The sequence below is a fragment of the Oryctolagus cuniculus genome, chromosome 7 (genome assembly GCF_051225735.1).
Source record: "Oryctolagus cuniculus isolate XC-2025 breed Fujian yellow rabbit chromosome 7, ASM5122573v1, whole genome shotgun sequence".
Taxonomy (NCBI): domain Eukaryota; kingdom Metazoa; phylum Chordata; class Mammalia; order Lagomorpha; family Leporidae; genus Oryctolagus; species Oryctolagus cuniculus.
This window is the reverse complement of record NC_142873.1, coordinates 33350680-33365068: the sequence shown is the minus strand read 5'-3', so window position 1 is coordinate 33365068 and position 14389 is coordinate 33350680. Positions and strand designations below refer to the sequence as shown.

At 38.8% G+C, this 14389-nt stretch overlaps 1 protein-coding gene across 1 annotated transcript in view; it reads right to left on the bottom strand.

Moving 5' to 3' along the window:
• The window catches only part of TMCO1 (transmembrane and coiled-coil domains 1), a 58457-nt gene that overhangs the window by 29115 nt on the left and 14953 nt on the right, over positions 1 to 14389 (bottom strand). Inside the window, exons 4-5 of the mRNA XM_002715830.6 lie at positions 13062 to 13108; positions 9815 to 9882 (exon numbers count right to left, since the gene is read on the bottom strand). Of these exons, the coding sequence (XP_002715876.3) occupies positions 9815 to 9882; positions 13062 to 13108 (115 nt within the window). The remainder of the gene's footprint in view (positions 1 to 9814; positions 9883 to 13061; positions 13109 to 14389) is intronic.

The following is a 14389-nucleotide window of genomic DNA, read 5'->3' as shown; positions in this document are numbered from 1 at the left end:
CCAGTCTCCTGAATGATGTAAAGAAACAAGCTTCTCCAGGCCCACAGACAGGCTGCTTTGCAGCTCGGGAAGGTAAAATTCAGCTGGTGTAGGGGTCACTGTTACAGAAGTTTTCCTTTCTTTAGGGATCCCTGTATTGGTCACCTACAAACTGCACTGACCTCTTCAGAGAAAAGAACAGCACATTGCTAACTGTAAGTCATCCCACACAGCTGTCCATTCTGTCCTTTTCTTTCTTTTTGTCCACTCTATTCTAAAGAGGCAAACACCTTAAGTACCCAGACTGGGCAATTTTATTTTACTTCTCACACAGGGTTAGGCCCAAAGAAATGGCATACAACTGTCTGAACTGAATGAACATAAATGAAATTTAACATAAATATTCATGCATGATGATCACTGTAAGAAAGGCAAATGAGAATGATTACTGAAAAAAGGCCACACAAATGATTATATTTCTGGTTGTGTGGTTATGTGATTTTAATCAAATATATTAGCTTCATTAGTGTCTAAACCAACTATGGATTCAGATCAAAGCTATATGTCAAATTTAATTTTAACCACAGATAATATCAAAAGATTGGTAAAATATTCTAAAAAGGCAACCTACCATGACCTCCTACCTGTAAATAATGAACAAAAACCAAGATTATTAACTCCCATATTTCACAACTAAGGTTACAAATCAAGACTTCCCTTTTCTCTAATTTAATGTCGACACCCCCTCCCATCATTAAAGAGATCCTACCTTTGGAAAATTAAATTTGCATTACTGACCTGTCAACAGAATGCAAATAATTTTGCATTATTTGTTCCCAATACTGCTAATGGGTTAATACTGAAACATACAAACTCAACATGTGTATTTACTGCTGGGACTAGTCTGTTGTACTATGAGACTCCCTGAGCTATCACGGGCTAAAATAAACTATGACCTAAGAGGGAGTAGAAGACATTTTCTTTAACTAGTTTGAAAATTTAGTTCCATTGCAATTGACCTGTTAGTATCCTGTTAAAAAAATAATTGAAACTAGTTATTTTTAAAATTTTGATTCATGTTTCAAAGGGGATCAAATGCTTCAGAATATACAGATGCCAGAAGGAACAGTGTATGTATTTGCAAACAATTTTATTTCTACAATAGGTATCTCTAGAAGTCCTGAAGCATAGCAACACTGAAAGGGAACTTAGAGACTATTAGAGGGAAAGGCAGACTGAAGTCTTGTAAGAATCAAATAAGTTTCATAAAAGAAGCAACACTCAATGTGAGTATTGAACAATAAAACAACATGCACCAGGTGGGAGAAGAAAGAAGGAAAGGGAAGTGTGAAGTATGCTGGGCTTGGAGTGAAAAAGACTTTCAGCAACAGATGATCACAAAGTACAGATAAGGCAAAACCTTTGAGAGCTGCAGTTTACACTTATTGATCAGTGGTTTTCAAACAGTTGAAAATCACAACCAACTGTGAGGCTTTTATTAAAAAAACAGAAATCTAGACCACAACCTAGTCTTACTGAGTTGGAATTACTAAGAATGTACCTGATGCCTGATTTTTTTTTTTAAGCTCAATAATGGTTTAAAAAAAGAAAAGGGAAAAGGAAAACAACGTACACATTGATCAACAGAGAAAGAGATTAATACAGTAAGCAAATCATGACAGGACATAACATACCTTAGTTTAAAAATAGAACAGACTAGATCAGGAAGTACTGATGTTAAAGAAAGATAAAGTTAAGTAAAAAGTGAAATGCAGAAACAAGACAGAGTGTGGCACCATATAAGTAAAAAAGAAAAACTTATGAAAAGTTCACCTGTTATTCTTTCGTTTTATAAAGACATTATTAAAGCTCAGAGAAGAAAAAAAGGTCATTTATGCCTTTTTTTATTTTTTCAATCATCTTAAATTGTTTATTAAAAACTTGACCTGGTACTAATTTCTTATTTTACAAGTGAGAAATTAGACCTTATATGACTTATATAAGGTCACACATTTAGTATACAAGGAATAAACCTATATTTTACCCTTATTGTATTACTTTAAGGTTCATTTTTTTTTACTTGACTTTTTAAAGAGCCATTTTCACAGCAAAATTGAACAGAAAATACAGAGTTCTCACATAACCTTTGCCTTCCTGAGCACCACACCCCTACTATCAACATCCTGCATGAGTGTGGTACGTTGGTTACAATCAATCAAGTCTATAGTTTACATCAGGTTCATGCTTGGTGTTGCACATTTTTTAAAAAAGATTTATTTATTTATTTTGAAAGTAAGAGTTAGAGAGAGAAAGAGAGAGAAAGAGATCTTCCATCTCCTGGTTCACTTGCCAGATGGCTACAACAAACAGCACTGGGCCAGGTTGATGCCAGACACCAGGAGCTTCATCAGGGCCTCCCCCATGGATGGCAGGGGCCCAAACACTTGGGCCATCTTCTGCTGCTTTTCCCAGGGCATTAGCAGGCAGCTGGATTGGAAGGGGAACAACCAGGATGCAAACCAGCATCCACATGGGATGCTGGCATTGCAGAAGGCAGCTTTACTCACTATGCTGACCCCAGTGCTGTACATTCTAAAGCTTTGGATCAACGTATAGTGTGTATCCACCACTACAATGTCATACAATAGTTCTACTGCCCTAAAAATCCTCTGTGTTTTGCCTATTCTTCACTCCCTTCCCCTAAATCTGTAGGCAACTGCTTATCTTTTTACTGTCTTTATGGTTTTGCCTTTTCTAGAATGTCATATAGTGGAAATCATATAGTTTGTGGATTTTTCAGATTGGCTTTGTTTACTTAGTAACGTTCATTTAAGGTTTTTGGTATGGGCACTATGGCACAGTGGATTAAGCCGTTACTTAGGACACCCACATCTCATATTGGAGTGTCAGTTAAGTCCAGTTACTTGGCTTCTGATCCAGCTTTCTGCTAATGCCATCTTGGGAGGCAGCTCAAGTACTTGAGACCCATCCACCCATTTGGGAGACCTGGATGGAGTTCCAGATTCCTGGCTTTGGTCTGGCCCAGCCAAGGCCATTGTGAGCATCTGGGGAGTGAACCAGCAGATGGATGATCTCTCTCACTCTCGCTCACTCTGTCACTTTGCCTTTCAAGTAGATAAAAATAAGTAAACATTTTTTCTTTTAAAAAAGTGTCTTTTCATGGAATGATAACTAACTCACTTCTTTTTTTTTTTTTTTGACAGGCAGAGTGGACAGTGAGAGAGAGAGACAGAGAGAAATGTCTTCCTTTGCCGTTGGTTCACCCTCCAATGGCCGCTGTGGCTGGCGCGCTGTGGCCGGCATACTGCGCTGATCTGAAGCCAGGAGCCAGGTGCTTCTCCTGGTCTCCCATGGGGTGCAGGGCCCAAGCACTTGGGCCATCCTCCACTGCACTCCCTGGCCATAGCAGAGAGCTGGACTGGAAGAGGGGCAACCGGGACAGAATCCGGCGCCCCGACCGGGACTAGAACCCGGTGTGCCGGCACCACAAGGCGGAGGATTAGCCTAGTGAGCCGCGGTGCTGGCCCTAACTCACTTCTTTTATAGTGCTAAAAAATATTCTTTTGTATCACAATTTGTTTAATCTCTCACCTACTGAAGGATATCTTGGTTTACTCCAACTTGGCAATTCTGAACAGTTTCTATGGACATCTCTGTACAGCTTTGTCTGTGGACATTATTGTGTTTTGAAATAATTTAAGTTCATTCTCACTTTTTATTCTATGTAATTCTAAACTGATTAAAGGTTTTAGAGGTAAACCTTCATGTTTTAAGCCAAGAAAACTATTTTTTAAAGCTTTCTACATTGTCTTGAGACACATTCCTACTTAAGATTCACTTTTAAAGATCCACTGTATAAGGTTTGGTAAGCTACTTATATGTGAGAAGTCATTTCAAATCACTGAGGAAAAGATGATTTATCAACTAACTGATGTTAACAATGGCTAAGGACTTAGTAGTTGGAATCTGAATACCAAAATAATTTATAGAGGAAGCAAATATTTTAAGGTAAGAAATATTTAAAAATTCTATAACCTGGTATGAGGAAGACATTGCATGTATAATGGAAAAGAATAGCTTTATCAACAATAAAATAACATTTTCCATATATCCCCCCAAAAAAGAACTTAATAGCCTTGATATATAAAAATTCTTGTAAATAATACAAAGCAAACACCAAAAAGGGGGGTATGGGAAACACACAGGACATAAACTAGAAATTTAGATGGGGAAAATGTAATCAGTATATGAAAATAAGCTAAATCTCACAAGTAATCAAAGAAATGAAAATTTTAAAAAGAAATATTTTTCAATTATCAGACCAATAAATATTAAAAGATACATAATTCCAAGTGAAAAGTATATGGCAAAAGATCCACTCACAAGTATTGATGGCCATATAATCTAAAAATATAAATTAAAGGGACAAGCATCTTGTCTAAGCATTAAGATTTCCACATCCCATATGGGAGTTTCAAGGCCTAGCTCTGCTCCTGATTCCAGCTTCTTGCTAATACACACCCTAGGAAGCAGCAGGTGATGGTTCAAGTAATTGGTCCTTGTCATTCATGTAGGAGACCAGGATTGAGTTCCTGGCTCCCAGCTTTGGTCTGGCCTAGCCATAGCCACTGTGGGCATTTGATGAGTGAACCAGAGGATAAGAGAGACATAAGAGCTCTCTGTCTGTCTGTTGAACTCTGTCCCTCAAAAAACAAAAACCACAAATAAATTTCTAAAGAACAGTTAATACCAAAATTTTACCCCAACAATGCTGCTAGGATTTACCCAAAGGAAATGATAAGTATATACTATAGTACATATTCCCTGAAAATATTCAATATGAAGAATAACAGGAAACTAGCTAAATAAATTAAATTAGGGTATAGCCATTCAATACTATTCAGTTATTTTAAAAAGAATATCCTAGAGCTATGCTTTGCATTTTTAAAACTGTCATAGATGGGGCCTGTGTTGTGGCGCAGCAGGTTAAAGCCCTGGCCTAAGGCACTGGCATCCCATATGGGCACCAGTTCTAGTCCTGGCTGCTCTTCTTCCGATCTCTTCTCTGCTATGGCCTGGGAAAGCAGTGGAGGATGGCCCAAGTGCTTGGGCCCCTGTGCCCACATGGGAGACCCAGAGGAAGCTCCTGGCTCCTGGCTTCAGATCGGCACAGCTCTGGCCGTTGCGGCCATCTGGGAGTGAACCAGTGGATGCAAGACCTCTCTCTCTGTCTCTACCTCTCTCTGTAACTCTTTCAAATAAATAAAGATAAATCTTTTAAAAAAAATTAAATAAAATTGTTATAGATAAAGTACAGCTGGTTCAAAACAACCAGCAATTTCTATATACAAAAACCTATATATGTTTACATACATAAAAAAAAGTTCAAATCTTTAACTTTAGGAAGGCAGTGATTTTTACTTTATATTTTATACATTTATGTATTATTGGAATTTTTCTAATGAGAATTATACCTTTAATAATTAGGAAAATAAGTAATAAAACTTGGGAAAATAAATGGCATTGACAGAAAAATCACATTTTAAAGCAGAAGACCGGGGCTGGTGTTGTGGCGTAGTGGGTAAAGCTGCCGCCTGCAGTGCTGGCATCTCATATGGGTGCCGGTTTGAGTCCCGGCTGCTGCACTTCCAATCCAGCTCTCTGCTGTGGCCTGGGAAGGCATCAGAAGATGGACCAAGTCCTTGGGTCCTTGCACCCACATAGGAGACCCAGAGGAAACTCCTGGCTCATGGTTTTGGATCAGTGCAATTCCAGCCATTGAGGCCATTTGGGGAGTGAACCGACGAAGGAAGACCTTTCTCTCTCTCTGCCTTTCCTCTCTCTGTGTAACTAACTTTCAAGTAAAAAATAAATAGATCTTTAAAAAATAAAAATAAAGAAAAAATAAAATAAATAAAGCAGAGGACATTCCCAGAGAGCAGTCTTTCAGACTTATTTAGTATCTGTGTAGATATGTAAAAGTATACATTGGGAAAGATGTTTATCACAACATGTTCACAAATGACACTATGACAGGAATCACATGAACATAAAGCAGCATTATTACTGATAGGAGCTGCCAAGTTATTTCTTATCCAGGCTATTTCAGAATTCATCTGTACATGAGACTAAGGAATAACATCTAATGTTGAACTTCAAGCCAAGCAGGACTCAAATCTGTTGCTGTAAACATACAATAGAGCCAAGACTAATAAGAATAGTTACACCCAGAAAAAAAAAAAAAAACTGTTAACCTGAAAAGCATTATTAAGAGGGCAGGAACTTGGCACAGCAGTCAGGATACCACTTAGGATGCCAACATTCCAAATCAGAGTACACCTGATTGAGTTGCACTCACTTATGTGAGTCCTGGTTCCATTTCTCTTTTTCTTTCTTTAAACACTGCAACATCTTTTTAAAGAAGATTTTTATTTACTTATTTGAGAAGTAAAGCTACAGACAGAGAGGGGGAGAGACAGAGAGAACATCTGGTGGTTCATTCCCCAAATGGCCGTAACAGCTGGAGCTGGGCCAATCAGAAGCCAGGAGCTTCTTCCGGGTCTCCCATATGGGTGCAGGGGCCCAAACACTTGGGCCATTTTCCACTGCTTTCCTAGGCCATAGGAAGAGAGCTGGAATGGAAGAGGAGCAGCTGGGACACGAACCTGTGCCCATATAGGATGCCAGCACTGCAAGTGGAGGCTTAGCCTACTACATCACAGCGCCAGCCCCCTGGTTCCACTTCTAATTCCAGCTTCCTGCTAATGCACACCTTGGAGAGTACCCTGTGATGGTTCAAGTACTTAGGTCTCTGCCATCTACACTGGAAACCTAGAGTGAGTTCCTGCTCCTGGCTTCAGCCTGTCCCAGCTCTAGCTATTGTGAGCACTTGGGGAGTGAGCCAGCAGACAGGAGATCGATCTCTCTCACGGGCTCTCTCTCTCTCTGCTATTCAAATAAAACGAAAATAAATAAATCAAAATACATATTAAGAAAATCAGAAGTATGAGAAAAATAAGAAGTTAAGCTTCAAAGAGAAAAAGTGCAGGTGAGTATCTAAGTTCTCTACTGCCTAGAATACAATGATTTAAGAAAAGTATTTCAGTAGTACCAATTAAGTTTACTTATTAACTCTAAAACATTTCAGTGTTTGGTTGGCCTAGTCATTCAGAGATATGTACCCAAGAAAAGAGAGAAAGCATGAAGAAGTGAAAGACTACAGGGTTTAGAATTGTTCAGAAATTTCTATAATACAGAAATCATGGGATTTCCAATTACCTTGGGCAATTTAATCTTCCATGTCTAAAAGGGTTTGTGATTCTAATAACAATTAGTTAAGTGAAAATTTTGTATTGAAACCATTTTGGACACCCTCTCTAAATCCCTTACCAAGACAAAAATGACAACTGCCTTCTTTATCCCCTACTATACTTCACATGTATTTCTACTATAACATTCTCAAAAAGCACATTTTTTTTAAAATTTTTAAAATATTTATCTATTTACTTGAGAGGCAGAGTTAGAGAGAAGGAGAGACAGAGAGAGAGGTCCTCCATCCGTTGGTTCACTACCCAAATGACAGCAATGGCCAGAGCTGGGCCAATCCAAAGCCAGGAGCTTCCTCTGGGTCTCCTATAAGGCTGCTTGGGCCATCTTCCTCTGCTTTCCCAGGCCATCAGCAGGGAGCTGGATTGGAAGTGGAGCAGCTGGGACTCGAACCAGCACCCATATGGGATGCCAGCACCACAGGTGGATGCTCAACCCCCTACCCCACAGTGTTGGTCCCTATTTTTGCTTTTCTTCCTACAAAATTTTGATACTACTGAAAGGCAGGGGTCACATCTTATTTGTAAAATTCTGATACCAAGTGGAGTGCCTTATACAAGGTAAACAGTTAAAAGGTAGGAAGGATATGATAGACTTGGGGAGGAGGTAACAGGGAGATAGACAGAAAGCAAGTTGTGGTGCAGCAAGTTAGGCCACTGCTTGGGATGCCCACATCCCATACTGGAGTTCTGGTTTGAGTCCCCTTCCAATCCAGCTCTTGGCTAGTGCATCTGGGAAGCATCAGATGATGGCTCAAGCATTTGAGTCCCTGCTACCCACATGGCAGACTCAGATGGAGTTCTGGGCTTGGGCTTTGTCCTGGCCCAGTCCCAGATGTTGTGGCCATTTGGGGAGTGAATCAGCAAATGGAAGATCTCTCTCTTTCTCACCCTCTTTCCCTCCCACTCTCTCTGTCACTTTGCCTTTCAAATAAATAAATAATCTTTTTTAAATAAAAGAAGGAAGAAAGGAAAGAGTGAAGGAAATTCTTACACATATGATATAGTTCATGTGACCTTCGAAAAGTAACAAATGACTGTCATCTTTGGATGTTTTCCTAACTTCTGTCAAAAGCAGTGCCATAATTACTTAGGTCTCCTACGTGCTAGTTTAGACAACAGTACCTGACTTCATTATGAAACAAGATTATAGTCATTAAGACTCTATTTTAAGAGTCAAAACATCTTTACAAGACTACCTTTCTTTGGAAGCAGAATATTAGTAAGAAACTTAAAAACAGAGGAAATATATATCAAAAGTAAATTCCCTTGATTTTGGTAACAGTCTTGAAGCATATAAGAAAATGTCCTTGTTCTCAGGAAATACACATAAAGTAATATGACTAAAGAGGCATGAAGCTTATTACATAGTCTCAAGTGATTTAGAAAAATATATAAATAATGTAAGAATGAGTACATTGACATATGAGGGCACTTCAAAAAGTTCATGGAAAACAGAATCAAAGGATGCTTATTTTTGTGCAAAAATTTTCTATGAAGTTGTTGAAGAGCCTTTATGCATGGATATTTTTCTTTTTAAACATTTATTTATTTATTTGAAAGTAAGAGTTAGACAGAAGGAGAGACAGGGAGAGATTTTTCATTTGCTGGTTTATTCTTCAAATGGCTGCAATAGCCAGGGCTCAGCCAGGCTGAAGCCAAGAGCTTCATTGTGGTCTCCCACATGGTGGCAGGGGTCCAAGTACTTAGACCCTCTTCTGCTTCCTTCCCAGGAGCATTAGCACGGAGCTGATTGGAAGTGGAGCATCTGGGACACAAACCAGTGCTCATATTGGATGCTGGCATCACACGAGGCAGCTTTACATGGCACGCCATGATGCCGGCCCAGCAATATGCATGGATTTTTTTAAAAAAAATTTCTACACCAAAATAAACTTACACTTTAATTCTATTTTCCACAAATATTTTAAAGTAGCTTTGAATACAATACAGAGAGGAAAAAAGGTGAAAAAGGTTAAATGTTAATAAATGTAGGGTATGAATACCAGGTATAGTATTCTTTTTTTTTTTTTTTTTGACAGGCAGAGTTAGACAGTGAGAGAGAGAGAGACAGAGAGAAAAGTCTTCCTTCCATTGGTTCACTCCCCAAATGGCCTCTACAGCCAGCGTGCTGTGCCAATCTGAAGCCAGGAGCCAGGTGCTTCCTCCTGGTCTCCCATGCGGGTGCAGGGCCTAAGATTTGGGCCATCCTCCACTGCCTTCCTGGGCCACAGCAAAGAGCTGGACTGGAAGAGGAGCAACCGGGACAGAATCCAGTGCCCCGACCAGGACTAGAACCTGGGGTGCTGGTGCTGCAGGCAGAGGATTAGCCTGGTGAGCCATGGTGCCGGCCACCAGGTATAGTATTCTTGCAACTTTTCTATAAGCTTGAAATTATATCAAAATAAAATATTATCAAGAAGTTTATGTTAACCTACCTACAATCATAAAGTAAGTTATTAAGCAAAAGCATATAGAAGGGTACTTACATGGAATTGAACATTCCCATTAGGGCAGTAAAACAAAAGCCAATTGCAAACATGGATTTCATTCGAACCTGAAAGGAGACCACAAATTGTCATTTCACACTAAAGAAAACTACCACTAAAGCATATCCCAGAGACAGGTGTTTGGCCTTGTGGTTAAGATGCGGGTTGTAACACCCTTGTGCTACCTCAGAATGCCTGTGTTTGATTCCTAGCTCCACTCCAGATTGCAACTTCTTGCTAATACAAATCCCTGGGAGGCAGCAGTAATTGCTCAAGTAGTTAGGTCTCTACAACTCACAGGATAACCTGGATTGAGTTCCAAGCTCTCAGCTTCAGTCCCAACTGGGTATCATTGTGGATATTTGAAGAATGAACTAGTGGGTAAGAACTTTGTTTATCTCCCTCTGTCTCTATCTCGGCCTTGCAAATAAATAAATGGAAAAAGTTTTCCAAAAGTCTTGGTTTTACATCATTTTTTAAAAAGTACTCCTCACAGGAGCTGGTGTTGTGGTACAGCTAGTTAAGTTGCTACTTGCAATACTGGCAGCCCACATGGGTACCAGTTCAAATCCTGGTTGTTCTACTTTCATTCCAGGATGCTGCTAATGTGCCTGGAAAAGCAGTGGAAGATGGCCCAAGTGCTTGGGCTCCTCCCACCCATGTGGGAGACCTGGATGGATTTTGGGGCTCCTGGGTTTGGCCTGGCCCAGGATTAGCTGTTTTGGCCATTTGGGGAGTAAACTAGTGGTTAGAAGATCTCTCTCTCTCTCTCTCTCTCTCTCTCTCTCATCCTTTTCTCTCTATAACTCTGACTTTCAAATACATAAATAAGATCTTAAAAAAAAAAAGTATTCCTTATAAAAAGCTGTTTGTTGGCTAACCCATCCTCAATCTCTAACTCCTCTTTTGTTACTTTGTGAAAAATAATATTGGGGTGATCACATGACCCAACTCTGACCAGTGAATTATAAATAAAAGTACTGGATGAAACTTTATTATTTAATTTAAGATTTATTTATTTGTTTGAAAGGCACAGTTACAGAAAGAGAAGAAACAGAGAAATCTTCCATCCACTGGTTCATTCCCCAAATGGCTGCAATGGCCCAGGCTAGGTCAGGCTGAAGTCTTAGGTCAGGAGCATCTTCTGGGTCTCCCATCTGGGTGCAGGGGCCCAAAGACTTGGGCTGTCTTCCACTATATCCCCAGGAACTTTAGCAGGGAGCTAAATTGGAAGCGGAGCAGCCGGGACACTAACCAGTACCCATACGGGATACTAGCACTGCAGACAGCGGCTTAACCTGCTGCACCTTGTAGATGGAACTTAAAAAAAAAATTTGGTCCAAGTATCCCACAAAGGAGGCAAGAACCCAGTTACCTGGACCACCATTCTGCCTCTCAGGATCTGCATTAACAGGAAGCTGGAATCAGGAGCTGGAGACAGGAATCAAATGCATGTACTGCGATCTAGGGCACAGCTGTCTTAACTGCTAAACACCCACCCTGAATGGGATTTTTACAAAAACTTGGCTAGCACATTCTTCAGCTTTTCGCCTATTCTTCTTGCTTAGAATGAAGAACAAAATGCCTGAAGACAAAGCAGCTATCAAACAACCCAGCAATCTTAAGCTAAAGACCTAAGTCTTGAAGGGCATGACTGAGCTGCTAGCCTGAGACTACCACCTATCGGTTTCTTGAGCAAGAAAATGAGCCTTTATTTGTTTTAAAACATTGTTGGTTAGGTATTCTGTTATTTCTAACTAAAATCTTTCTTAATTACATATGCTGTAAGTATATTAATAAATGAAAATTAATAAAGAGGTAAGATTAACATACATTATCTCTGGATCACTGATATTTAGGTAATTTTAACTTCTTTTTTCAGTTTCCAAATTTGTTATAGTAAACATGTAATATGTGTCAACAGAGAAGAAAAGCTATTTTGTAAAATACGCACTTTTAAATTACAATCTTTCTTGGGGCAGGCATTTGGCATGATAGTTAACAGTGTCATTTGGCATACCTACAATCCCACATCAGAGTGCCTGGGTTCAAATTCTAGTTCTGTTTCTAAAGATTTATTTATTTATTTGAAAGTCAGAGTTACAGAGGCAGGGAGTTCTATCCACTGCTTCACTCCCCAAATGACCACGATGGTCAGGGCTGGGCCAGGTTGAAGCTAGGAGCCAGAAGCTTCTTCTAGGTCTCCCACATGGGTGCAGGGGCCCAAGTACTTGGGCCATATTCTGCTGCTTTCCCAGGCCATTAGTAGGAAGCTGGATCACAAGTTGAGCAGCAGGGACTTGAACGAGTGCCCATACGGGATACCAGCACCACTGATGGTGGCAGCTTAACTGGCTGTATCCCCATTCTGGCTCTATTTCTGATTCTAACTTCCTGCTAATTCATATCCTGGAAGGCAGCAGGTAATGGCTCAAGAAGTTGGGTTCCTGACACCCAGGTAGCAGATCTAGATTGAGTTCTGGGCTCCTGGCTTCTACCTTGCCCAGCCCTGGTTGTTGTGGGCATTTGGGGAGTGACCCAGAGGATGAAATATCTCTCTTATTGTATTTCATACAAGCTTAAAATTTTTAAAATTATAGTCTTTCTTAAAAATAATTTCAAGAAGATAAAGAAGCCTCTCAGTAAGTCAGAAAAAACTTATACACAATCCAGACATCTTGTGTAAAATAAATAGAAGCAGAAAAACTAGCCAAGCTATATAACTAGGCTATCTATGTCTTAGGAAGACAAGCTTGAACAAAGTGTACTCTTGACAAATGAGGAGTAAATGAATAATGAAATCACTTTCCCTTATACTTTCTGGAACTTGTGACATCAGAACAAAAGGTCTCTTAAAGAACAAGAGGCAATAATGAACGTCATCCATAAAGTTCCAATTTCTATACAGGGATAATATTAGTCACCATAAAACCAAAGATGCAGCATTAACACACAGAAGAAAAAGAAAACAACCTACTTCATTTGAAACCAAGCAAGAACTGTGTGAAGTGGACAAATTATAACCTCTCAGATAGCCTTAAAAAGGTGCTGACATTATTAAAATGAAGTTTAAGAGCAGTGGCATATATTTTCACTTCCGTTTGGTACAGGAACATCCATAATATTATTTATAGCCTTCTTAGGTGACACATTTCTGAAAAGGCTAAGTGCAATGCACCTGATGCAAATCAGTTTTTCGCTGAAAACATTATGTGGTTTACCATCAAGTTATATTTAGGACTATTACCATTGATAGATCTCTGTTGTTATTCTTCAGTTTCTCTTCTTGCCTCTCTGAAAAGAATTAATGAAATGGTTAAAACACACAGTGCTAAGCACAAAGCAGTTGTTTATTTGCTGCTGGAGATTACAAAAGCACTCTATTTCAACATCAGTTAAGATAAAGTGAATACCTGGAAAATTGTATACTTTGTACTAACAGAAAATCCAAATATAGCAAAGCACCAAAACATTTCATTTTAAAGGCATAAAAAAATCCCTGAAGCTTTAAAAAAATTACCTCTGACATTATATGTCTTAACTCTGTTCATTAAGATATACACTTACATTATACCAACAGGAACTACCAGTCAATTAACCCTTAAGTGTACCATATGATTGTGCATAGATGCCTCATATATTAATTACTTATCTCTTAACATTTTCTTCCCTTTTTTATTTTTCCTAAAGGAGCATAGTCTAAAAATTATAAGCCAGTTGACAGGATAAATTTGGAATTCAAGTTCTTTCATATTACAGTCTAATCAATATAAAAATAAACAATCTCACAGTTATTTGTAAAGCTAGGACATTCGGCCTGTAATTCAAAAAAATTGCAATATACCTAGAAATTACTAAAGTACTCAAACTCCTAAATGAGTCTCAAATGCACGTTAATGTCATACTTACTCATACTGTATTCCAACAACATAAAGGATTTCATTGTTGTACCTGTGAAGAACAGGTCCAGCAAGGGGGAAATGACTTGTGAAAGATAACACAGGTATTTATAGCAAAGCTAGGACTAGAATCCATGTTTCCCAACTCCCTGCTAAATAGTCTTTCTATATAATATGCTTTCTTTGATCCCGCATAAATATTTTATCATGAAGGATTAATTCATTCTACAAGTGTTGATTAAAGATACTTCAAAAATTTCATGGAAAAATGAATTTATCTTTTAATTCCAAAATTCCACAAACTGAACCAAACATACAAAAATCTCTACCCTCATAAAAAATTATGGTATAAAAACAGAATAACAGAAAAGTATATTCTGGAACAAAAAAATATACCTTGGGTGTGAAGACTGGCAGGTAAAGGAAAGGAAGAAATAAGAATAAGCCTACAGAAGAACAAGCCTTTTCCTTGGGTGTAAAGGATACAGACAGTAGTAGGTCTGGGATGCTTAAGATTTACAGATGAAACCAAGATGGATTTATGGTCCATCTTGGGGATTGGAGCTCTTTTTCTACATGATCAGTTCTCCCATAATGTAACAAGTCTTTGTTATTTTTAAAATTATTAATCAATTAATTAATTTTATAAAAAAGGCAGAGAGGTAGACAGCGAGAT